General features: G+C 39.0%; 3 protein-coding genes across 4 annotated transcripts; all 3 read left to right on the forward strand.

Annotated features, from left to right (window-relative positions):
* Nucleotides 1–226: 226 nt before the first annotated feature.
* On the forward strand, nucleotides 227–3,144 carry LOC116192323 (haloacid dehalogenase-like hydrolase domain-containing protein 3). The gene is made up of 6 exons (XM_031520854.1): nucleotides 227–702; nucleotides 1,019–1,125; nucleotides 1,755–1,863; nucleotides 1,949–2,110; nucleotides 2,376–2,549; nucleotides 2,794–3,144. Exons 1-6 carry the CDS (start codon nucleotides 388–390, stop codon nucleotides 2,821–2,823), a joined length of 897 nt encoding a protein of 298 aa, XP_031376714.1. The 5' UTR covers nucleotides 227–387; the 3' UTR covers nucleotides 2,824–3,144.
* Nucleotides 3,145–5,543: 2,399 nt separating this feature from the next.
* Nucleotides 5,544–15,978, forward strand: LOC116211055 (kinesin-like protein KIN-7O). 2 transcript variants are annotated; one of them, XM_031545251.1, is made up of 32 exons: nucleotides 5,544–5,763; nucleotides 5,929–6,018; nucleotides 6,122–6,240; nucleotides 6,444–6,557; nucleotides 6,650–6,731; nucleotides 6,817–6,884; nucleotides 6,994–7,101; nucleotides 7,237–7,382; nucleotides 7,476–7,578; nucleotides 7,777–7,857; nucleotides 8,021–8,089; nucleotides 8,176–8,235; nucleotides 8,313–8,474; nucleotides 9,025–9,081; nucleotides 9,773–10,018; nucleotides 10,087–10,152; nucleotides 10,237–10,380; nucleotides 10,483–10,578; nucleotides 11,041–11,127; nucleotides 11,216–11,365; nucleotides 11,522–11,635; nucleotides 11,720–11,806; nucleotides 11,882–12,085; nucleotides 12,171–12,341; nucleotides 12,649–12,855; nucleotides 12,962–13,051; nucleotides 13,440–13,580; nucleotides 14,053–14,150; nucleotides 14,332–14,413; nucleotides 14,916–15,035; nucleotides 15,111–15,182; nucleotides 15,506–15,978. In XM_031545251.1, the coding sequence occupies exons 1-32, from the start codon at nucleotides 5,640–5,642 to the stop codon at nucleotides 15,737–15,739; spliced, it is 3,792 nt and encodes a 1,263-aa protein (XP_031401111.1). In that variant the 5' UTR covers nucleotides 5,544–5,639; the 3' UTR covers nucleotides 15,740–15,978. The 2 variants fall into 2 exon arrangements, with proteins under 2 accessions (XP_031401111.1, XP_031401118.1); XM_031545258.1 differs by lacking the exon at nucleotides 11,041–11,127.
* A 422-nt stretch (nucleotides 15,979–16,400) lies between these two features.
* On the forward strand, nucleotides 16,401–23,212 carry LOC116211068 (nucleolar protein 10). Its single transcript, XM_031545268.1, has 16 exons — nucleotides 16,401–16,776; nucleotides 17,763–17,861; nucleotides 18,026–18,117; nucleotides 18,386–18,486; nucleotides 19,036–19,126; nucleotides 19,239–19,297; nucleotides 19,404–19,524; nucleotides 19,930–19,998; nucleotides 20,292–20,344; nucleotides 20,454–20,562; nucleotides 20,692–20,862; nucleotides 20,962–21,120; nucleotides 21,357–21,449; nucleotides 21,654–21,830; nucleotides 21,959–22,149; nucleotides 22,397–23,212. Exons 1-16 carry the CDS (start codon nucleotides 16,644–16,646, stop codon nucleotides 22,779–22,781), a joined length of 2,103 nt encoding a protein of 700 aa, XP_031401128.1. The 5' UTR covers nucleotides 16,401–16,643; the 3' UTR covers nucleotides 22,782–23,212.
* Nucleotides 23,213–24,147: the final 935 nt, after the last annotated feature.

Genomic DNA, 24,147 nt, shown 5'->3' on the forward strand with positions numbered 1-24,147 from the left:
ATGGTCTAATCATAATTAAGAGTTATGCGATAGCTATATGAACACGAATGATCGAAATTTATCGCTTTATTTACAGCCCATCCGGATTTTTCCAACATTATTTGTGTAACAAGCCAATCATATCCCCATCCGATAGTTTTTGATAATCTTTTTAAGCGTTAAGGGTGGGATCGTAAATATGAAGAACCTCAGGGGCATTTCCACATAACATCCCCGTCGTCAGGTTCCTTCTTCTTCCTCCGCCTCGGGGAGCCATTATTGTCATTTGTTTACAGAAACAACTCTTCCTCTCAGCGTCTCTCTCCCTGAGAAAAGCTCACTCTTCGCCGGCCGGAGCTGCAAGTGACGAAACGCAGCGCACCTTTTCACCCAAATGAAGCTCAGGCAATGGCGCTGATGGCTTCCACGAAGAAACACAGCCTCTCGAGGGCCCTGTCATCGTTCCTGAGATTCCGTTCGTCACCTGGGAATGAGATCGCTAGCAAGCCGCCGTGTGGGGCTCGATACTCCTCCACCGCCGCGTCCGCCGCCCCCGCAGCGGCTCCAGCCACGACGGAGCCGAGAGGGATGGGGGCGGTGGAGATTTTCGGACTGAAGGACTACGAAGACTACCGGAGGTCTCTGTACGGAGGGATCACACACAAGGCTCTGCTGGTTGACGCCGTTGGTACTCTCGTTGTGCCTTCTCAGCCCATGGCTCAGGTAATCTCTCTGAAGGCCTATCACTAGCCTGTTAATCTGCTGGATATCTTACCATATCATGCCGATCACAGCTGCATCATCAGTAGCCGTCTCTCTGATATTGCTTAGAGCATTGACAATCATAATAGAACTCGAAACGAATTGCATTTGCGGGTGTTCATTGTGTCTTCTTTCGCATTGAGCTTCTTCAAATGGCCGGCAGCCTCTACGGGGGTGGATTGCTCGACTTACTCATCATCTCGGGATTAATGACGGACTCTTGTAACTACTCGGATGAGCATGATAAGATGGTTTGGTATTTAATCTTCTGTTGCAGATATACAGGCAGATTGGAGAGAAGTATGGTGTGGAGTACTCAGAGGATGAAATACTGAACCGATACAGACGGGCTTATGAGCAACCTTGGGGCAGATCTCGTCTCAGGTCGGTTATTTACTTATTTAGCGTTCGGCTGATTTCTCTTATTGCAGGCTCTGCTCGAACCATGTATGCAATAGTTTCATCTGTTCACTGTTTGCAGCGTTGATTGTTATTTGTTCGAGTTGCTATAATCGTTATTTGTTCTTTTGTGCTCTATTTCCTGATCAATTTTCTGGGGTTCACCTTGACATGGATGGAGGATAAGTGACAAAAGTTAGGCTGAAGTTACACATCTCTCCCCCAATGTGTTGTATTATTTAGTCCGTGGTGCGGACAATTGGATGTGTACTGTAGATTTTGCAAGTCCTCTGGGAAATCATCAAAGACATACAACAACCATCCCTCCGCTTTTCCTGGCGGGAATCAATCATCTTATCAGCTGACATTGTGGTTGTAATTTGGCCAATTTGTGGTTGGGTGATAAGTCACATCTTCAATTCACTTTTTGATCTCTTCCTGTTCTCGAACTTTTACCAACTTTAAACTCTCCTTCTTAGATTTGTATCATGTAGACTGCATAAAAGGCTCAATACCTTTACGAGCTAGTTATAGACTTGATGCTATATTGTGGGAACGAACAGATTATTTGGTTTTGTTGACAAGGTACTAGCATGTTGCTTTGTTTCCTGCAGATATGTTAATGATGGGAGACCCTTTTGGCAGTTCATAGTTAGCTCTTCCACTGGCTGTTCCGATTCTCAGTACTTTGAGGAGCTCTACAACTATTATATGACTGACAAGGTTTGTTTTTCTTTTCCTTTTTGGGTGGTGCTTCATTTGCAAGTGCGGAAGGTCACTTACAAGTTGCACACGTTTCTGTCTGCAGGCCTGGCACCTCTGTGACCCTGATGCTGAGAAAGTCTTTAAAGCTTTGAAGAGGGCAGGGGTGAAAATAGCTGTTGTGTCTAACTTCGACACTCGCTTGAGACCTGTCTTGCGGGCTTTAAACTGCGATCACTGGTTTGATGCTGTGGCTGTCTCAGCCGAGGTAGGGTCTCATGCTGCCTATCAGTGAGCTATTATTGCTTCAATCCCCTTCAGCTGCTCCGATCATTTATCCCCTTACTCCCTCATCTGCATGAAAACCTTCTACTTCGCTGCACTCATCGGCTGTAGTCGGAGAGATAGGACTAGTTGTTTTTTGTCATCCTGGGCTTGTTGATACTTGGACTACATAGATTAGGAGCTTGTGTTCTAATACTTACTTCGGTACAACTCTGCATCACTTTGTGATCCTCATGTCCTGCAAACAGGTGGAAGCAGAGAAGCCAAATCCAACGATATTTCTGAAAGCATGTGAACTGCTAGATGTAAAGCCCGAGGACGCGGTCCATGTGGGAGATGATCGTAGGAATGATATATGGGGCGCAAGAGATGCAGGTTGCGATGCTTGGCTGTGGGGAAGCGATGTTCATTCCTTTAAAGAGGTGAATACCCTACCTCCTCTTAATTTGCAAGTACTACGTATTACTCTCTATCAGGTCATTCGAGATCTTCCAATTGGAGAACCATGCTTAGAAGCCAGCAGAATTAATTAAAATCAGCAGTGCATAAAATACATTTTAACTTTCTTCTGATCTTTCTTAATTAAGTTCGTCCATGAGAGACTGTCCCCAATATGAATCTGAATCTCCTTCATCGCGCCATCTCGCCAATTATCTACTTATGCAGGTTGCTAACAGGATCGGAGTCCGGGTGTGAAAGCAATTCCCTTGTTGTCGCGACTCAGGCTCTTGAGGGCGGCTCCGTTGCCCCTTTCATCATTTTCCTTTTCGACGTACAGTTTCCTTTCCTCAAGTAGCGATGCTGTAGATTCTGCTCTGCTCTCTTTCTGTTTCTTTTCCTAGTCTTGCTCTTCAAAGAGAAGTCTGCCGTTGCTGTTTTGCAAAGACAGTTTTGTCTTCTATCTATAGTTAGATCGCACGCTCTCGCAGCTGAGCTTTTAAGTTTTTTTTTCTTTACCATTTGTTTTTTGTGTCCTACTTGCCTACCACCAGTATCATGTTTCACCATTTTATCCGATGTTGTGGTGCTTCGTTAGGGCCTGATAAGGAGTGACTAAACAGAGGGTCAGAGGCCGTATCTGTCTTACATAGACTAGTAGAACGGTGTTGGGTGTTTCGAATTCCAAGTGGTGACACATTGCCCGAATTACTATGAATTCGTTATCATCGAATGTGCTGAGGCCATGTTTGGTTAGTAGGAAATGGTAGGGAATGGAATACCTATTCCGTACGAAATACTCATTCCGACTTTGGTTTGTGGGAATGCGGAATAGTTATCCGGCTTGCATCAGGAAAACGTGTGCCTCCCATGAATGTCTGAAATGGGTATTCTCCATCTGGAAATGACGTGAAAATCCAAAAATACCCTCAATTTTCCTAGACTTATTACAATCGCATGCCATCCAGCTTTATCTCCTGTAGAAATCCCCGATTTCCGCTGCTGCTCCATCGTTGTCGCACCATCTCCCGTCCTTGATGAACCTCTGCAGGAGCCACTACACGAAGCTCGACCCCGAACCCACCACTCCACCGCACGAACCTCTGCACGAGCCAGAGTTCTCGACAAACCCAAGCTCGGTTCGTCGAGATTGTGGGCTCGCGATCCTCGGGCTAGGTTTGCGAGTCCAATGCAAACTCACCGTGGGGCTTGCGAGCCCTAGATGGCTCGAGGGCCTAGCTCTAGAGCCAGAGCCAGCTCCCCGTAGCCATGGGATGTGGGCATTGTACGAAGAAGATGAACAGTGATCGTATTTTTTTTTCAATTTAATATATTATTTTAATATTTTAGGTGTGTATATGTTTTTTTATTTTGTTTATGATATATTTCCGATTTTCGTCATTTTTTTATTCCGTTTAACCAAAGAAAATGAATTTGTATATTCCCAGTTTATTCTAATTTTTGTCAATTCTATTATGTATTAATTTCATTTCAGCGAACCAAACGTAGCCTGAGAAATTTTTTTTAACTCAACTCTACTTATCTTCAATTCAATAACACAATTATTATTTTTTCATTTTTTAACTATTCAATTCAATTTTTAATACTAAATTATCTTAACTATTTATTATTTTTTTTCACAATTCAACAACATAATCATTAATTTCTCTTAACTATTCATCACTTTTTCATACTTTTCTCATAATTCAACAACACGATCATTACAAACCAATTAAAACTAAAACTCAACTCAACTCACTCTAATACCATACACAACCTAACCAGCTTTCATATAAACGAGGGTCGACAGCCCACTTGAAAATTCTTTGATCCGTTAAGCCTCTGTTTGTCAGTCAGCTTCGTGAATTTGAAAAATGAACTATCATCGATTGAACCACAATAAAGTTAAATTGCAAAATTATTCGCTCTTCGGTAAATCAGTTGCCTAGGAAGTAATTCTTTTAAGAAATTTTAAAATTTGTGAACCAAATGCTACCTACATATATATTACATTTGATAATAATCCGTGGTAAATTCAAAGATGATAATTTTGAGAATTTTTATGATTTTGTCACGAAATCGTTAAACCTTGTCGATTACCGTTCAACTGACAAGAACATGGAAAGTATGCCCCCGTCGGATTGTTCTTAATGGGGCTTATCTTCCATGATTGATAGATAGAAGACCCGATAATTTATTGTTTAATTCCCTAATAAACTTCGACAAAACAAATAAACAAATCTATCAATATATATATATATATATATATATATAGTTGTAATCAATGATTAAATAGGATAAAGTGGTAAAACATGTACTAATTTATATGTTAATGTACTATATATATTATAAATAAGATATTCAAAAATGTATGAAAAATATTTTAATCACTTATTATCATATCGTTAACAAATAAATACATTCATCATTTAAAAAAATAATAATTTATATTTATATAAACTTTAAATTAATTAAAAAATTTAAGCATTATAGCTAATTTATAAAAACTTAATTAAGTAAAATTCTCATCAAAGTGACCGGGTCTATTTATCTAAAGGTATTCAAATTTATAAAATTATATATGAAATATCAATTATAATAAACGCGCACAACCAAATAACGAAATTTAAAAATTTTGATAGACTTTAAGATTCTTATTTTTCATTAAATAAAACTAACGATCTTATCCAAAAGTATACAAAATTTAAATTAATTTTTCTTAGAAATTAATTTGATTAATGCAACGATGTATATATTATATGAATTCCTTAAATTTTTTTTACATGTGTTTGATATGTATTCTTTTCTTACAAACTTGAATTTATTGCCTAACTTTTTACATGCAAATATAAATTATAAATTCAAACCAATTATTATTTTCATATTTAAACTTTTATAATAAAATTTTCTTCATAAAGGTTCAATAGACAAGTAAATAATAAATAAATAAAGGCCAATTGGGGGTGCGGGCGGGAAAGCGCTAAAATACGAAACGATCCCAAATTTGGGCTTTGGCTGCTCTCTCTCCTCTTCTCGTTCGTTCCTTCTCTTCCTCTCGCTCCTGGGCTCGGGAAATGGAGAGGATACACGTCAGCGTCAGAGCTCGGCCGCTGTCGCCGGAGGACGCCAAGACCAGCCCCTGGAGAATCTCCGGCAATTCCATCTTCATCCCCAACCACTCCTCTAAGTTCGAGTTTGGTATTCCTCACTTCACTCTCTCCCCCCACTCCGACCCCCATGTCCTTCTGCACTCTTCTTCGGTGATAGTGACCCAAGTCCATGGACGGAAGTAACTAGGGCTTTTTTTTGTTATAGAACAGCAGTTAACTGTCCGTGCTGCATTCTGCTTAAATTTCTTAACAGATCGAATTTTCGGGGAAGATTGTCCGACTCAGGAAGTATATCAAGCTCGAACCAAAGACATTGTTGCCGCTGCTGTTCGCGGATTTAATGGTACTGCTGCATTGCCCATTCACATTAGCTGAGTCACTGATTTTTTCTCCTTGTTCATTCGAAATTTGATGTATCTTCTTGCATATTCGGTTATCGAATTAAGGCACAGTCTTTGCCTATGGGCAAACGAACAGTGGCAAGACACATACTATGCGGGGGTCAGCTGCGGAACCTGGGGTCATCCCGCTTTCTGTTTATGATTTATTTGACACGATTGAAAAGGTACTCAAATATTAGTTACTTATAAATGGTCTTAAATTGGAGGAAGCATGATGCTCATTAAGAAAGTTACAATGCGACATTGGATCATATAATTCTTTGGTGAAAAATGCTAAATGTTTCATGGAGAACTGGGATTACTTGAGGAGTTGGTGCGTTTTTTATTTCGCTGAGAAAGGCTTTTTTACATCCTTGGCAATATTTAGGAAAAGGACCGTGAATTCCTGTTAAGGATGTCTTATATGGAGATCTATAATGAGGAGATTAATGATTTATTGGTCCCTGAGCATCTGAGGCTTCAAATCCATGAAAATTTAGAGGTATGGATTTGTCATGCTTAGACCATTGACTGCATTCTATTTGCTCCTTAGTATCACATTTTGACTCATTTAGAATCACCAAACATATGCAGCGGGGCATCCATGTGGCTGGCTTGCAAGAGGAGATAGTTGCCTCCCCTGAGCAAGTCCTTGAACTCATGGAGAGTGGAGAGTGTAAGTTCTCAACCTCCATGGCCCTCTATACATATAACAATTTAAGTGCTAATGCTAGTTTTCTTTTGGCAAATTTATACTTCAGCTCATCGTCATATTGGAGAGACCAATATGAATGTCTACAGTAGTAGGTCGCATACCATCTTTCGCATGGTAAGACTGTCATTTCTTCTGATGCCTTTGATGCAAAAATATTTTTTAGTTGCTTATCTCTCAAATGGTTATCTTGGTCCACAATCCTCATATCATCAAAATAATACAGATAATTGAGAGTCGGGACATTCAGCAAAAGAGGAAAACTGAGAGTGGGGACAAACACGAAGATGAAGGTGGCCATACTTCTTGTGATGCAGTCCGTGTCTCAGTTCTAGTATGTAATTCCACTTCTTTGGGATATATTCTGTTAGAAATATTTTACTGGATGCACAGTTTGTATATTGGATGTAAGTCCTTTGACTTTTATTTTTTTTAAAATTATTTATATATTGTTGCTTTTTTATTGCAGAACCTAGTGGACCTTGCCGGCTCAGAGCGTGCTGCAAAAACTGGAGCGGAAGGTGTCCGACTTAAAGAGGGTTCCCATATAAATAAAAGTCTGATGACTCTGGGTACTGTGATAAAAAAGCTAAGCGAAGGAGCTGAGAGTCAGGGGTACAGTAACAGTATCATTTTTAAGGAACGTGCTTTTATTTTCTAGACACAATTTCCTTTGCAGATGCATAACTTACATAATTCCTGATGCAGAGGTCATGTTCCATATCGGGATAGCAAACTTACACGCATTTTGCAACCTGCTCTTGGTGGAAATTCAAATACAGCCATAATATGCAATATCACGCTTGCTCAGGTTATTGATATAAGTTATTAATGCTGCAGCTGTTGCCATCCTTTGATTCCATTATTTTATGTCCACTTATGATGGATCATATGATTCTTTGGGATAAAACATAATACTTCTAGAAATACACCAATTGCATAGAAGGCTCTCACTTGTACTTCCCTCCACTATTTCTGTGTATGACTGATTACACATCTGTAATTGCAGGTTCATGCAGATGAGACTAAAAGTAGTCTCCAGTTTGCAAGTAGAGCACTCCGTGTCACCAACCATGCCCATGTCAACGAGGTAATGCCCTGTCTCTGGTCTATGTATTGCCCGTTCCAGATGGATCAGATCAAAGTGAAATTCTAACCTATCCCATCAATTATGGGTCAAACTTTTGTGCTCCACCATGTGAATCTTATTGAACCAATATAAAGGCAATGATTCCTTTCTTTTTCTATACCAGATTTTAACAGATGCTGCTTTGTTAAAGCGTCAGAAGAAAGAAATTGAGGAGCTTCGAGCTAAATTGCAGGTTGACTTTGATGACAGAAAGTAGATATGTGTTAATGATTTCTTTCCTGTGGTGATTTTAGATTTAGTTCATTTTGCACTTTCCAGGGTTCTCATTCCGAATATTTGGAAGAGGAGATTTTAAATCTAAGGAACACACTACTGCAGGTTTGATGTTCATTTATACATTTGGTTGCATTTCTTGAAAAATACAAGTATCTGGAAGTTGCTGATTTGTGTTACAGACTGAACTTGAGAGGGAGCGAATAGCACTAGAGTTGGAGGAGGAAAAGAAAGCTCATGCTGAACGTGAGAGAAGGTTACAAGAGCAAGCCAAAAAAATTGAAAACTTGAGCACAATGGTTCTCTACTCAAGTAGAGATGAGAATCGAGATAATATAAAAAAAGTAAGAAAATATTTGGGGTATGCTATGTAACTTTATTGTGGAGCAACGTCTTACTTTGCATCTTTAAATTTCCCTGTGTTATTGTTTGTTTACTTGCATTTCTCTTTTTGTCAGTGTAATGTAATTTTATGAGTTATCAGATTTTTGGGTTTTGAGAGACATGGGGGAATCTAGTTTTACTTTAGAAGTTGATTGCCTATTATTGGCTCTGGGTAGGTATAGTATTTGACTGAACAAAAGGGCAGAAACTGCTAATATTGAACTTGCTTGGCTGGTTGGAAGAAGTATGGCAGTTGTTAAAGTGGTGCTTGTTCCCTGACTAAATTGTAGACAAGTCAAACATTCAATTATTGTGGAAAATGCTTTCTAGAAAGTGTGTCTGTTAACAATGCGTTAGGTTCCAAGCTCCTGTTGAAAATGGATTTATTTGTTAACCCTGCTCCATGCTTTCCAGAAATGCACCATTTTATGCGACCTTAGATATTTATGGCGAGGCACTCTGCTGGGTGCTAGATAGCTCTGAACAAGGTCTTTGCTATTGTTTTCCCAGGGTAAGAGGCGGGATACATGGTGCCCTGGTGCTCTATCTCGAGAGACTCTTGGAGAGGTATCTATTTCAGCGGCTTTAGTCTAACAAGTGTGCAAATTGCCAAAATTTACTTGAAATGTCATAGATGTGAATTATGTCATGTCTCTTCCCCACATATGCATATATGCATCATCTGAAAAAGGAAAATTAAAGGGACATGGAAGAGAATAGATGTTGGATGTGAACTAGATACCATAATGACTTCCATCTAAAATCTTATCAAACCTTTCTTCTGTGTCTGGCATAGTTCAATATTTTAATGTAAAGGATTCTTGGAAACCTAAGAAGCATAGGTTTCTGAACTTGTGACACTTTTTTATTGCATTTATAGAAAATACTCTTAAAGTAGATTATAAGGGAAGGTGGAGAATTCATATGAGATGCTTATCACTGAAAAAAGACATTTTTAAACATGGAAGCTTAAAATGTAAAGTAACATTAAGTACATAACCGTATGAGTGGAAACTGACTGCAACCAAAACAATATCTGCTAGTTAGAAATTGTGGAGTTTAATAGGGTTCTTGCCATGCTTTGACTGCTTAATATACTATGAGCATACACATGCCCAAGGCAATTGACCTTTAGGAGGAATGTAGACAAAAGTGTGGCTAGCATGTGGGCCTTATTGAGCTAGGTTTACTAATACATAGTTGAAGATTCTGGTTGTTTGGATGTATTCATCAGGTTAAATGTCTGTTGTGTCATTAGGCACGACCAACTATTGATGTAAAGGGCTCTGCGGGCAAAACTGCAAGTTCTAGGCATGAGATGGGTCCGCTTCTTCCTTTCGACGAGTTAGTCAATGAAATTGAAGTTGGTCTTGACAATTCATGTAAAATAGAGGAAGATCATGACCATGGTGCGCAGGAAGACTCTATCATTCCAAATCCACAATCTTTGATGCACGTAACAAGTAGGAGGAAAGCATCAACAAGAAACAAAACTGTTGCTGAGGTTTGTTGAATACCTTTAGTGCACACTTCGCTCAAATTTTTCAATATCTAAAGCTATTATATTTGCAGGTGAACATAAATCCTGTGGAAATCCATGCAGCGTATGACGATTTGCTTATAAAATTTGAAAATCAAGTAAATTCCTCATTGTTGGTCTGATCTTTTGTAGAGTAATGTAGCTTGACAATTATACTAATATCATTCTTTTTTATAATGAAGAGAATCGCCAGTGAAATACAAATTGATTGTTTGATGAGAAAGCTTGCTGAGGTTGATTCGTCTTCTAACATTAGACAAACAGATGACATCATAAGTTCCAGAGAGTCAGAAGCTTTGCTTGTGATCAAACAACTTCAAGAGCAGGCATGTTACTATTTCTGTCTCATTCTCTCACATCTTACTGATATCCATAGTAAATATACTCCTTGCTCATCACTCATGATCTTACTCTCAATATGTTTTCAGATTAAGAATTTGGAGATGGAAAAATCTATGAGCCAGCACAATCATAATAGTGTCATGCAGCTGACTGAGGAACAGAATAAATCGAAATTTGAAGAGGTAATCATTGTATATTAATTCTTGAATGCCAATGAATCGCTCTACAACTAACTCTTTCTGAATCACAATTACCTTGCGAAGCCGAAATATTTATCCTAAAGTAATACTTTAATCTCTATATTCTCGTCCCACGGAGCTCCTTGCAATAGCATATACGAGGTTGTGGAGTGTTAGGTTTGTGAATTTTCTGTCCAGATCTCTATGTACGTTTAATCTTCCATGCATGCATGAAAATATAAAGGTTTTGCATACCACTCATTTTATCCATCTTGTGTATATGATCTTGTTAAAGTATATATAAGCAGGCTGTTGTGATCATATTAAATTTTCAGATGGCGTAAAGCACACTTTCATCCAACAAGTTTAATTTTTTTAAAACAGTCAGTTGTGAGCATATAGGGTTTTCATAATTTTTATACATTCTAGTCGCTTCATATTTTTCATGCCTTGCTCCTTTCTTAGCTTCATGAAGAACTTCTCAAGGCAAAGGAGGAGGCAAGACTTGCTTGTGAAAAAATTACTTCCATAAGAACCCCAATTGAAACTTATGTGGGTACTATTTATCATGTTCATCCCACAATTAAGGTTTATTTTCTCTCAAGATGAATTGTGCTAACATAATTGTTAGCTTATGCAGGAGAATGAGATTGACACTGTGGTCAAGCTTTCGACCGATATCGGAGATTTGGTAATGGAAGTTCAGAATTTGAAAAACTTTGTTGAGGGCATCGTTTCACTTGTGGATGATGTTTTTCAAAGTTTCTCTTCAATGCCAGACACTTTTGTAGTGAGTATTAGTCCTGAGCTATTATCCTTATTGTGACAAGTACTAAATCAGTTTGTGGTTTTCTCCTAGCATTCTTCAATAAAAGTTACTTTAATTATATTATACTCCGACTCATTATGGTGATCTATAAGCCTTGTGTTTTGGATTATCGTGTAGGACTTGAAGGATTTTGCAAGAGAAACTCTCCTGCAACATAATGTCATCATCAGTGACTATGACAAGTTGCAAAGTTGCTTGAAGCAAAAAATTTCTCAACTTGAAAGTGAGAAGGTCTGTTGAATTTTTGTGGGACAATGAATTTATGATTGCTAATTGTGTGAAACTGAAAATATAACTTGCTGATTTGACATGCAGGTCCAATTACATAGGCACTTTGATGATCTCCAGAAACAAATAGAGGACTTGAAAAATGATAGGCACAATTCTGAGAAAAGCTTGACTGTAAGTCTATATTTCAATTGTAGAACTCAAATTCTTTCACGGTGTTCATCATTCTACATCTTGATTTTGTTCTAGGCACTCAAGGAGCAGCAAGAGTCGGAAATGTTAGAACTCCTTGTTCAAATACAGAATCTCCAGAAGGAAAATTCAGGCTTATCATCTTCTGCCCTGGCAAAAGAAAGGGAAACTTTGAGGAAAGATTTAGAGAAGACAAAATTGAAGTTGAAAGAGACTGAGTTCAAGCTCAAGAATGCTGTTCAAGAGAAAACTAAACTTGAGGTTTGCACAAATTATATGGGTTATATGGTCTTACTCAATTTACTGGGATTGTAAGCTGGCAGTAACAAGTTTTGCATACTTCTAGGGGGAGAAAGCATCAGCTGAGCGAGAAATAAAATTATTACACGGCCAGAAGGCTCTTCTTGAACGTGATATCAATAAACGTGAGTCATTGGCTGGTCGACGGCGTGAGTCTGTTATGATTGATTCGAAGAGATCAAGGACTCAAACTGTTACTGTTGATCAGACAATGCAGGTGATCATAATTACTTCTTTTTCTTTTTGGTTTCTTCTTCCAGACCAGAAAGTCTGGTGCAACACATACGAATGTTAAGCCTCACAAATTTTGAAAGAAAGTGCTTGTTTAGTCAATGACCTTGATCATTACATGCTGTTCTATGTGCTTAGCAAGTATAATATCATCTGGAAAAAGGAGTTCTATTGACATTTTTCTGAAGTTATAAAGAGTGTCCTGGTGTAAGAAAATTGAAGTCTGAATCTCATTCATGAACCATGGATTATAGTTCTGAACCTTCTTTTTTAATCTTCCTACTCTGGTAAAGGAAGAATACAGACAACTGGAAGTTCTTGCATTTGAGATGGAGTCAACTATTGCTTCCTTGGAAGAGGAGTTAGCTGCTGCAAAGCATGAGAACGGAGATCTTACCTCTAAAAATGAAAGTCTGGCCTCAGAGCTGGAATACCAATCTGAAAAGATTGGCTTATTAAACTTGGAACTCAATAAATTGCACGAAGAAGTAGAGAAGCTTGTAAGATCTTCAAACCTTCTTCACTTTCTTGAATCTTATGGGTGTCTTTGGGTGAAATATATAAGACTGTGTTTACTCAATCTTTCATTCGTCTCTTCTTATACAGAATCTGGAACTTCAAGAATCTAATTCCTACAAGCAGCAGATGGAAATCTCCATAATTAAGATGGCAGAAGAGAAGGAAGAGTTAGCTCTGGTAGGCAACTTTAAGTCTGTTGGAGAAAATGCAGTAACTTATTTTCTCTCTTTACCACCTTATTAACTTTAACATAAGAGATAAACTTCCCCATGGAGCCTCTTAAAAGGATGTGTTTACAATGGCCAATCACAGTGTGCCACGTCGCAATTTGTCGAATGATTGTCGGTAATGAAATAATAAGAAACTTGTTATTCTACAACAAACGTATTGTTTTTTATATAATAAGGTACCTGCTAAATAGTACAAAACTTTATTATTTTGTAAGAAACTTATTATTTTGAATATAGTAAGACTCTTATTAAATAGCAAGAAATTTATCTTTTTTGGAGCCTCCAGGTTCCTTACACTAGCAACATTCTTAACAAAATGCTAATGAATTTGGCAGCAACTCAGTGAGTCCCTATTGGAAATGGAGGAGGAGAAGGCCATATGGTGCAGCAAAGAGAGAGCCTCTCTCCAAGCCCTAGAAGAAAAGGCAAAGTTGTACAATGTGGAGAAGGCATCATTATCAAAAGAAATGGAGAAGGTAATTAAGATATTCAGAGCGTAAAAGGGCTTCGCGCTGCGCCGCAGCCACCGCCGCCCCCCTCACCCAAACCCAACCCAACCCAAAAACCCACTCCTTGTCTTAATTTCCTTGCAAGTGTTCATAATCTTCATGAAAGCACACTGTTGGTGAGGATATGGGTCACAGTTCGCAGAACACAGTTATTCTGATGCATAATAAAATGCCCTTATTTCACTGAGAAAGAAAGTGTTGGTCGGGAAAAGAAAGACCAATTTTTCTCTGCCATATGCAGTTTCCAGGACATATCAGTGCATGTAAGCATGGTATTAATTTGACCAAAATTGCCGAAACTGATTGCATACTTCTGAACAAATAATTAGGTGAAGTTTCGCCTCACGCAATGCTTTGTGTCAGCACCCCATGAGTTTGCAATATGTGAAATTTTCTTGAAAAGTAACTTTTTATTCCATCAACTTTTTTTGAATATTAGGTGAGGAAGGAGCTCCAGTCCTGGAAAGAAAACTGCAATGCACTTGGAGAAGAATTGCGGTGTTCTGAGGAAGATGTGGAAAGGGAGAAAAAATGCAGGTTTACCTTAGCATTTTTTTCAGTTGTGTTGTTACATTTAGACAGCAGAAATTCAGGAGTTTGCTCGTGGTATGATGAACAGGGATGTAACTAGAATTCATCAACACTTAGATTCAAATCCATCAGATGATTGTGACTTTTTCATCACATAGAACCTAACTTTAGTTCCTCTTGGTTGCAGTGAAGACAAGATTGTGGAAATTGAACAGCTGAAAAACGACCTAAGGTTAGCTGTCAGCGAGAATGAAAAACAAGCTCAAGAAGTAAGTTCAGTTCCAATACATAGATCTTTCGTGAGAGAAAAAAATCAGTTTTCTTGGCTTGTTTGTTATGAAATAAACTTAACTTAATTTAACTTAAATTTACTTTTCTCTCAATTCAATAACACAATCATTACATTTTTATCTTTTTTTTCATATTCTCTCCCATAATTTTTCTTATCTATTATTACAATTAGTTTTTTAATACTAAATTCTCTCAACTATTCAACATTTTTCCTCAATTTCAACACTTTCCTCAATTCAACAACACAATGATTACTTTTTTAATCTTCATTTTCAAATTCTCTCGCATTCTTTTCTCAATTACTTTTGTCTTCATCTCTTTCAATCAAACTAAATCAAATTAAATCAAACTTAACTTCGTTATCAAACACTATGGTAATCACTGAGGACGTCTGAACTTTATTTCTACTCGTAAATGAAATTCTACGAGTTCTAAAACTCCCATAGCACTTTTTGCATACCTAATATGTTTGCTTGACAGAATCTGAGCGACCAACTTCTTAGTATGACATATGATCGCGATAGATTGAAAATGCACTGTGAAGAGCTCCAAAGGCATGTTCTTGAGCTGGAATCCTCCAAGAGAAGTTATGATAATAAGGTAAGTTTGACCAAAACGTAAAAATGATTACCACCGAGGGGGTATCGGATCATCATAAGCTTTTATTTTGGCTAGTTATCGGAGGCAGAAGCCCAGGCATGCAAACTAGCGGAAAGGATTTCAAGCATGGAAGTCAGTATGCAAAATGTAAGTTCACTGTATTACCTCAGACAAGTTTCCGTTGCTGTATGAGTTCCGTAGTGAACTATTAAGCTAGTTTCTGTGCTTGAGGCCTATTTCCAAAAGGATCATGCTATCGACGCGAAAGAAAAAACTAGTGTAGAACAGTAATGTCATGCTCAGGATCGACCACCTCATTAATCAAGAGTCTGTATCATGATGTCAAATTTTGACTCGACAGTGAAATTATAAATTCAAATCTTGTAAGAGTTATTAGGTTTATAAGTGCAAGTCATTCTGAAATTTCTGCAACGCGGGAAGAATCCTTATTTGACGGTTCTGATGGGCAGGAGAAAACCGAAGACAGTAAGGAAAAAGCGAAACTGAGGATAAGGCTGCGGTGGACGCAGGCGAAGTTGGACGCCTTCCGGCACAGGTACACAGAAGTATTGAACGACCGTGAGTTAATGGACAGGAAGTACGAGGAGGCCTCTGCAAAACTTAAGGGTCGTTTGGCAGAGTCCGCAGTCGAGGTGCTCAATCTCACGAAGCAACTAGCTGCTGCTAGGGGGCTAAGATCGTAGATGAACTGACGACCTGCCTAGGCTTAACTAGGAAGTTGACTAATGTTAACTAGGTGTAGTCGAAGAAGTAGCAGAAACGAATTCGCTGCATAGAGAGAGAATTTGCACCACACTGTACATAATATAATTTACATACTTCTACGGCGTGGTTTAGTTCCATGGAGACCCTTTTTATGCTAAAATTATAGGAGCATAATTTATGTGTGATGTAATCTATCTTAGATCACTTCATTTAGATATTCGTGTCATCTTTAATGATTCTCTCGTAGCTTAACAAAATTGTAATAAATGAAACTGCTGGCATTAATTAATTCTTAACAATTGGATATGCACTTTCTGCAAACTGAAGTAGTTTTGTACATGAATATAGTATCATAATAATTGGATTTTGTAGCGAAAATTGAATGGCCAAAATCTATCGGGACCTCTTGGTTTTCAATTGAAAAGGTTGGAGGGATCCAGAAAAACAATCCGAAAGTGAAAAAAAAGTTTTAGAAAATTAAAAAAAAAGAGGAGGCTTTCTAATTCATGTGGACCATGTTCTGCTGGATTATGGGCCTGTTATTGGGCCGCAATGGAGCCCATAAGATTCTTCCGACCTGCCAAACAGCCCCTACACTAAGCCGACCTCCGGTCCGGAGTCCAGTTATCTTTGTAACCAAACAAACGGGCAAACCTACCAGAACGGGAGCACCCAAACTCGGGGCCGGGGAAACGAAGCTGAAACTCATTGAAACGCCACCGCTGCCAACGTTGAGGCGGCGCCACCTCTGAGAAGCCGTGACCTGCTCCCTTGGCTACCCCTGCTCTTCTTTCTTACGCACACATAGTCGAGCTCAGCTATATTGGCCGGATTTGGAGTTTGCCCGGGTTCGTCTGGGGATAGAGAGAGGACGCAAGAAGCATGGCGTACGAAGGAGGACAGTTGAAGTCGACCTCCATCAATGGAGTGAAGATGTACTCTGTTTCTTCTCAGAACCGTTCCCTCGCCACTTGGCTTCCCCCGAAGAAGCTCAGAGCTCTTCGCAAGGACACCAGTATGCTTGCTGCTATCCCATCCTTTATCTTTGCCTCCTCATCGTGTCGTTCCGGGAGCTTGGTTCCTTTTCATTCTTTCTGCAGTATCGGTAGCTTAATCCGTATCGCACAATGCCCTGTTGATAATCATTTAAACGGAGAAGTTCAGAATCTTTTATATCATGGCATGTAATGATGTGAAGCATAGGCTGCCAAACGACCACCGAACAGTGTTTCAGCGTTTGTGTGATCAAGATGTTGTCTTGGTTTGATCAGCATCACCGCTTTGATGGTCTTGTTAAGGAGATTGTGCTTTGGTCGGCACATAAGGCTTTAGGAGAATTAATCCATGTCTAGTGGAGCTGAAGCCATCAAATTGAATTCGGTCGATATCCTCTCTTACAATACATAATTATCTTAGAAAGTGCAGTGGCAAGTTCGTGTTTGGTAATTTTCACGAGGTTGTTGCTCGTGAAAACGACTCTCCTGCACCGTATCTCTACTATCAATGGTTCACCCATGTCACCTTTCAATAGCTTTATCTCACTATTTCCCAGAAACCTTGGCTGATTGTGTTAAAAAACAATATATATATGATTTTTTTGGCCATTTCGTTTCTGCAGTTTCCATTTAACATCTGCAATAATTTGGGTGTCAACTGCATCGACAGCTTTCCTAACATTATGACATTTCAGAGAATTTTGCTTTCTCATGGAAAAAGTGCCTCATTGTATGTTCAACATGTTACCGGCTAGCTATCATTTATTGAAATATTTTCTCCTCCATGCTCATGTCTGATCTCATACTAGTCGTAGGCTATTGGAAATAGTTCAATTGGCTCAGGCATTCACTAATTTTAATTTTTTATTCTTTTCTTGGTTAATTATTGACAAAATGGATCTGTTGGGTCTTGAAAACAGTGATGAACATCTAAATTTGGTCCCTATGGTTAGCTGACCCTTCTCCTATAAGTGGGATATGACAATATTGCTGTTGTTGCATTCAGAGTACATGCAAAGGATGCGATTGCTCGAGGATATGAGGTTTGAAACTGCAACTACAAAAATTAAAGCAACTCCCGATGGAGAGTTCCTTATTGCATCAGGTAACGTCATGGTTGGCTAATGGCCTCATTGTCAATAAAATTAAAGGACTGGCTGCAGAAGGATGCTTGGCTCTAATCACAATTCATATGATGGTCTCCCTGTCAGCAATTTAAAGAATGGCTGCAGAATTTGTAATTCGGTGCTATGAACTGTTGGTATGCAGGTATATATCCGCCCCAAATTAAAGTATATGAGCTGGGGCAACTGTCATTGAAGTTTGAAAGACACTTTGATTCAGAGATTATCGATTTTCAGGTGCTTTATCCATGTCTAATTCATTTTTAACAGCAATCTTGGTTGTATATATTTATTTTTGGAAAAATATCAGTGCAGTTAGCGTACATCTGATGTGGCGTAGGTTCATAGGACCTGCATTTTGATTTTGTTTATTGTTAAGACCTGCGTATACATACTAGTTGTATTGATGAGGGAATTGGTTGGATATAAATATCCTTTTCAGTTAGTTTGCAATTTCTCTGTCATTTTCTACCATGGTGACTTTTTTCTTTCTCTTCACTGATAGGTTTTGGCTGGTGACTATTCGAAGCTAGCGTTTCTCTGTGCTGATCGTTCTATTTGTTTACATGCAAAATATGGAAAACACTACAGTTTACGGATTCCAAGGTAGCTATTTCACACTATATCAGTATGAATGCATGAGTAGGATCTCCTTGAATTTTTAATGTGGTCTTTGTGAAGGAAAATTACCTTATTTGCATTTCTTCCATTTGATAAAGCATCATACCACATTTGCACCTTAATTAGATGCTTGAAATGTGTCGAGCGTGATGCTATACCTTGGTCAGAGCAGTGATGTCTTCCTTTACTTCTTCATGAGTAAATCATATTCCTTGAATTATTGTATATGATTTAAGAAAGAGCCACTGATAAGAGACTTATCATCATGGAAAGCAGAGAGTCCACTTTCACTCGGTTAATTTCTCTCTGCTTGTATTTCAAATGTTTTGCCGTTTGGTCTTCTTTAGTTTCTTCTGTAGACAAGCTAATCTGGGAATGTGGATGCGATTCTGTTCCATTTGCAGTGACATAGGACATCAAGTTGTTTAAAATTAGATCTTCAAATATGTGCATTTGATAATCCGTTTGTAGGCTAATCATTTCCATTAATTTCACAAACCACAGTTTAAGTTCTGTATTTTACATGATTTTCAGAATGGGGAGGAACATTGAATATGATTGCTGGTCTTGTGACTTGCTGTGCGCAGCCTCTTCTCCTGATCTGTACAGAATAAATTTAGAACAGGTAATTTATTTTTCTTTAATATTTTAGGATGTTTTATGATAGATATAATTGTCCTAATGTGATTCTTAGAAAAGAATAAGATTTCATTGATTGACTTTGTCCTCTTCTGCAGGGTCGTTTCTTGTCCTCCCTGGTTACCCATTCTCCAGCACTAAATGTGGTAGCCAGAAGGTAACAATCAGTTTTGCTTTTTTGTAATTTCCATTTGCTTCTTGATGCCTTCTATGACCTCTTCCTGTAATCCATGAGTCACAAAGTTTTGTCTTTGCATTTTCAGCAAGCTTCATGGACTAGTGGCTTGTGGTGGTGAGGATGGTGCTGTGGAATGTTTTGACATGAGAACCAGAGCTGCTGTTGGTAGAATCAATGCCATTGCACCTTCTGGAGATATTGACCAGGTATTCTTCATGCTTCTTAAATGATCATATATCTTTATTAGAAGCAAGAAAGCATGTTCTTTCATGGATTCTCTGGAAATTCATCCCGACCCAAAATAAAAAAGTACCACTTTTTTTCATGCTTTATCTAATGCCAACAGATGTTACCGTTGCTTAAAGAAATAATATCTGCTGAGCTGGATATGGCACAATCAGAGTTGGACTATCTTGAATCATATGATATTTCACTTTTGCTTTATGAAGTTCCTTGGCAGTGACATCAAAGAGCCTCTGCTGTCCTCTGCTTGCATTAATAACAAGAAGGAACTGGCTTTATGTATATCTATAGATTTAGGAGGATGACGTGTATTTTACTTGGATTTCTTTGGCAAGACTAGCCAAGTTATAAGTGTGTTTGGCTTGTAGGAAGTCACTGCTATAGATTTTGATGGAGAAGGCGGCTTTATGATGGCTGTTGGAAGTGGTGGAGGAAAGGTATGTTACTTTGCACTCCTCTTTGCATGTCGAGAAAGGCTACATCAGCAGCTTTTCTCCTTAGTTGGAACTGTTTTATATTGTGTAATACAGTTTTTGACATGATAATATGCATGAAAGATTACTTATCTGCAACACATAGGTAATCTGAGCCCTTTCCATTAAATATAGTTGATCAAAGTTTACTTACTTGAGGTAGTCTTGGTAAAATGATTGGCTTGCTATGAGCATCTCCGTATCTTCAACATCAACTTTCTGCTTAAGGGACTGCCTAATGCATTCCTAACATTCAGGTGCTGCTCTATGATTTGCGCTCCTCACATCCAGTACGAGTTAAGGATCACATGTGAGAATGCTTATAACTTTTCATGCTAAGTTGCTATAGGGCTAATTATTCTTCCATTTCTCTGTCTGGGTTCTGTGGGCTGAAACATTTCTAATTTTATATATTTCAGGTATGGTAGCCCAATATTGGATATTAAATGGCATCGCACTCTTAATTCTGAACAGCCGAAGTTGATCTCCACTGATAACCACATTGTCAGAATATGGGACCCAGAGACGGTAAGAAATCTTGCAGACTAGAGTGTGGAAGAAAGATTTGACTGGTCTTTTCAAGTTATTGATAAATTCTCTTCACACCTGCAAATTTCCTCTTTTCATTTTGATCGGTTCTTCGTTGGGTTATTTCAGGGAGATGGCATGACGAGCATTGAACCCACAGCTGGAGCAATTAATGATATATGTATATTCAAGGACAGTGGGTTGATGATGTTGGCCTTGGACAGTAGTCAAATACCTTCTTACTTCATACCTGCTCTGGGACCTGCTCCTAAATGGATTGCTGTCCTTGAAAATTTGACGGTATGTTTATGATATTTGTATTCATCTTTATTTTTGTTTATTTGAAGCGATATTTCATTTTGTTGATCAAATGTAAACTCTCTTTCTACTATATTTTAGGAAGAGCTGGAGGAGGGAGGTCAAACGACTATATATGATGATTTCAAGTTTTTGACGAAAGAAGATCTTGAGAAGTTGAATTTGACCTATCTGATTGGCACAAATCTCTTACGAGCATACATGCATGGCTTCTTTATCGATTATAGATTGTATAAAAAGGTGATCCTGCTCTCTCTCTCTCTCTCTCTGAGGCACAGCTGACAGCTGCCTTCTACTTTTTTCGGTTTCTCTGATTATTTCGAGTTCATGGTTAGCTCTATAAACTCAATTCTTGGCTTATGGTTTCATGAGAAATAAAAGGGACTTCTAATATTGAAAGTAATTTCCATCATTTTGACCACTGGAATAACTAACTCGTAGCAAGTCTATAAGTTTGTGTGTGTGTGTGTCTGCAGGCAAAGGCATTGGCAGATCCTTTTGCATATGATTCTTATGTAGAGCAGCGGAAGAAAGAAAAGCTTGAAGCTGAACGAGCTTCTCGGATCACGGTTAGTTATTTGATTAATTTTTATTTTCTATCATCGTATTTGCTGTTCAAATATGGTGGATTATGTCAAATAGTAGAAGGGCAAGAACAAATGAATCTTATCCAAATTACTTGGTGTTTAATGATGACTTTCATGCTGATTTTCTGCTTTTAGAACTGATAGGTCAGTTACCATTCTCATAACTCTTTTGTCTATGCTATGCAGATCAAGAGAAAATTGCCCAAAGTTAACAGGCTTCTTGCTGCCAATCTCCTGGAGAACGATGAAGCTGAGAAGGATGAAGCAGAGGACAACGAAAACAAGAAGAAATCAAAGAAAAAGAAAGGACTCAGCAGTGAACTTCTCAAAGATGAGAGATTTGCTGCTTTGTTTGAAGACAAGGTATGAGAATATTAAGTCTGGCGCAATGAGCTGATTCAGAATTTCTATATTGTCTCCAACATGATATTTTATATTTTCATTTGCCTGCTTTCCTCCTCCGGAATGTTAATATATGTATTTCCTGTCAGAACTTTGAAATTGATGAGCAATCCAAAGAGTATCTGGCGTTACATCCCATGGCTTCTAAGAAGCAAGCAACTTTGGTTGAAGAACATTTTGAGCCGGTCATGGAAGGGGAGGAAGATCATTCAGGGGATTCTGATGCCTCTGAAGGGGAGACTGATGATAGCTACAAGAAGCAGAAGTCTCGTGTTCCTAGGTATTATCCAAGTGCCTTGCCTTCTTTCTCTATATACGAACATGCACACACACGGATGTGCATACACATTCATCTAGAGATTGGGCAGTTATTAGTAATATATGCATGATGTTTGATGCATACGAAGATTAAAGAAGCAGTAAAATGGTCAAACTGTTCTTTATATAAAGTTGAACATTCGAGGAAACTCCAGATGGTGGACCAAGCTTTCTCACTGATAATTGTTATTTCCTATGAAAATTCACAGGCTATACGAAGTAAAGGACGAGAGGCATGCGGAGGCATTCTTCAATCGTGTCTCTCTGGCCAATGAGGACTCTCTTCCTCTCGGAGAGAGAGTGGCTGCTCTCCAAAACAATCAGCGAGCTGGCATTCCAGGTGATGTGAAGGTGGGTCCTGGAGGATCAAGAGAAATATCGTTCGTCTCCAGAAGCTCGGCAAAGTATGTGGAGGACCAGGGAGATAGAGAGGCAGGGCACAAGAAGAGAAGGGGAGTCCAGTCATTGGGTCTCAAGCCCGATAAGTACGGAGGCCGTGGCAGAGGAAGGGGTGGGCCGCGCGGTAGAGGAGGAAGGGGTGGGCCGCGCGGTAGAGGAGGAAGAGGTGGGCCACGTGGTAAATTCATTGTCTAGTCTCCTTGGGAGAATCTCTTCTTTGCATACTTCAGCAAAGGTGGATCAGTGAAAAGTGTGTCTGCAACACATTTTTCTCGCGGGAAGAAAGATCCGACCAGAGCACGTCATAGGACTAATCTTCTGGTTGGTCGATGGGACGTTGAAGCCGTATATTCTGAGCTATTGGAGTTTTACTTCATCAATTTTGTTCGGTCGTGTCTGTCGCGAAGTGATATGCCTGAGATTGCTGTCACTTTAAGAGAAGAAATGGGAGCGAAACATCGTAGATTGTCCCTTTCTCTATTCCCAGCTTAAAAGAAAGGAGATTCAGTCGATTAATATTATTTTATGTATTTGATTGAGAAAGAAGAATGTTTAAGTATGAAGGGAATCAATTCCCTATTCACATTCATAACCGTTCCATAGCAATTCCATTCCATTGCATCTCCTTTTCGACTGCAAAGTACGAACGCAGTACGACAAACTTGTTAAACCGAACATGTGATGGAGCTTATTTATTAACAGCTGAGAGCTTGAGAGGGGCCTTGTTCTCATCGCCTGCGTCGTTTGTCTCGGAATGAATGATGGGTTACTCGGAATGTATAACGGGAAAGAACGTCTTTCAAGTATGAGTTCATCCTTGGCAGGTGAAAATGAACCAGCTATTGGAAGCTATTATGTGTCGATCTCTTCGGGCTTGATGCAGTTCTGCTCGAACTCAAGCTAAGCACGACAACCAACCTGAGCTCGAGCATCCACGGGGTCTTAGCTTGTCATAGCGTTGAGCTATTAAACAAATTTATTTGGTCTTGAGTTTGAGTTTTCTGTTCTTAGACATATCCAGGTCATAATAGACGTGGATTCAGTTAATTAATAATCACGAGAGCCGAGCCGATCTTGAGCTCGCCGAGCTAGATTTTCCTTCCATCGGGCGACCTTAATCAGCGCGCTCTGCCCCGACTCGGCTCGATCGCGCTCCTAAATCTCGAGCTTCCCGCAGAATTCCTAGTTCCTAGTATTTTAAGCGCAACGGTCTTAGGGAATGGGCGGGCTGCGGCATAACACGTGCCGGCAAGTGGAAGAGCCTCTCCTGGCTCGTGCTTTCCTCCGCACAGCACGCGCTCGCCTTATTCCCCCTCCCTCCTGTTGTCTTTTAAATCTTCGGAATCTCCGAACAATTTTTTTTCTTAATGGAACAAAAGTAATCCCGAAAGTGACGACATGTTGGGAGGAAAACGACAGTTCTCCCAATAAACAAATGCCGTGAATTTGCTCAGCAAATACAATAAAATACGTACATACGTATATACAAATACCATACGACTTCAAGTCTCCCGTTAACGTAGGATTGAGAACGACGTTTTTTAAGTGCAAAAATGATGCA

This window comes from Punica granatum, chromosome 1 (assembly GCF_007655135.1).
Source record: "Punica granatum isolate Tunisia-2019 chromosome 1, ASM765513v2, whole genome shotgun sequence".
In the NCBI taxonomy this organism is placed as follows: Eukaryota; Viridiplantae; Streptophyta; class Magnoliopsida; order Myrtales; family Lythraceae; genus Punica; species Punica granatum.

Bases quoted from the DNA above. Each gene is read 5' to 3' on its own strand.
- LOC116211055 (XM_031545251.1), top strand. From the start codon at position 5,640: ATGGAGAGGATACACGTCAGCGTCAGAGCTCGGCCGCTGTCGCCGGAG. The intron at 6,241-6,443 runs GTACTCAAATAT...GGCAATATTTAG, and splicing joins TATTTGACACGATTGAAAAG to GAAAAGGACCGTGAATTCCT. The intron at 13,581-14,052 runs GTAATTAAGATA...TTTGAATATTAG, and splicing joins TATCAAAAGAAATGGAGAAG to GTGAGGAAGGAGCTCCAGTC.
- LOC116211068 (XM_031545268.1), top strand. From the start codon at position 16,644: ATGGCGTACGAAGGAGGACAGTTGAAGTCGACCTCCATCAATGGAGTG. The intron at 20,863-20,961 runs GTATGTTTATGA...ACTATATTTTAG, and splicing joins CTGTCCTTGAAAATTTGACG to GAAGAGCTGGAGGAGGGAGG. The intron at 22,150-22,396 runs GTATTATCCAAG...GAAAATTCACAG, and splicing joins CAGAAGTCTCGTGTTCCTAG to GCTATACGAAGTAAAGGACG.
- LOC116192323 (XM_031520854.1), top strand. From the start codon at position 388: ATGGCGCTGATGGCTTCCACGAAGAAACACAGCCTCTCGAGGGCCCTG. The intron at 2,111-2,375 runs GTAGGGTCTCAT...TCCTGCAAACAG, and splicing joins CTGTGGCTGTCTCAGCCGAG to GTGGAAGCAGAGAAGCCAAA. The intron at 2,550-2,793 runs GTGAATACCCTA...CTACTTATGCAG, and splicing joins ATGTTCATTCCTTTAAAGAG to GTTGCTAACAGGATCGGAGT.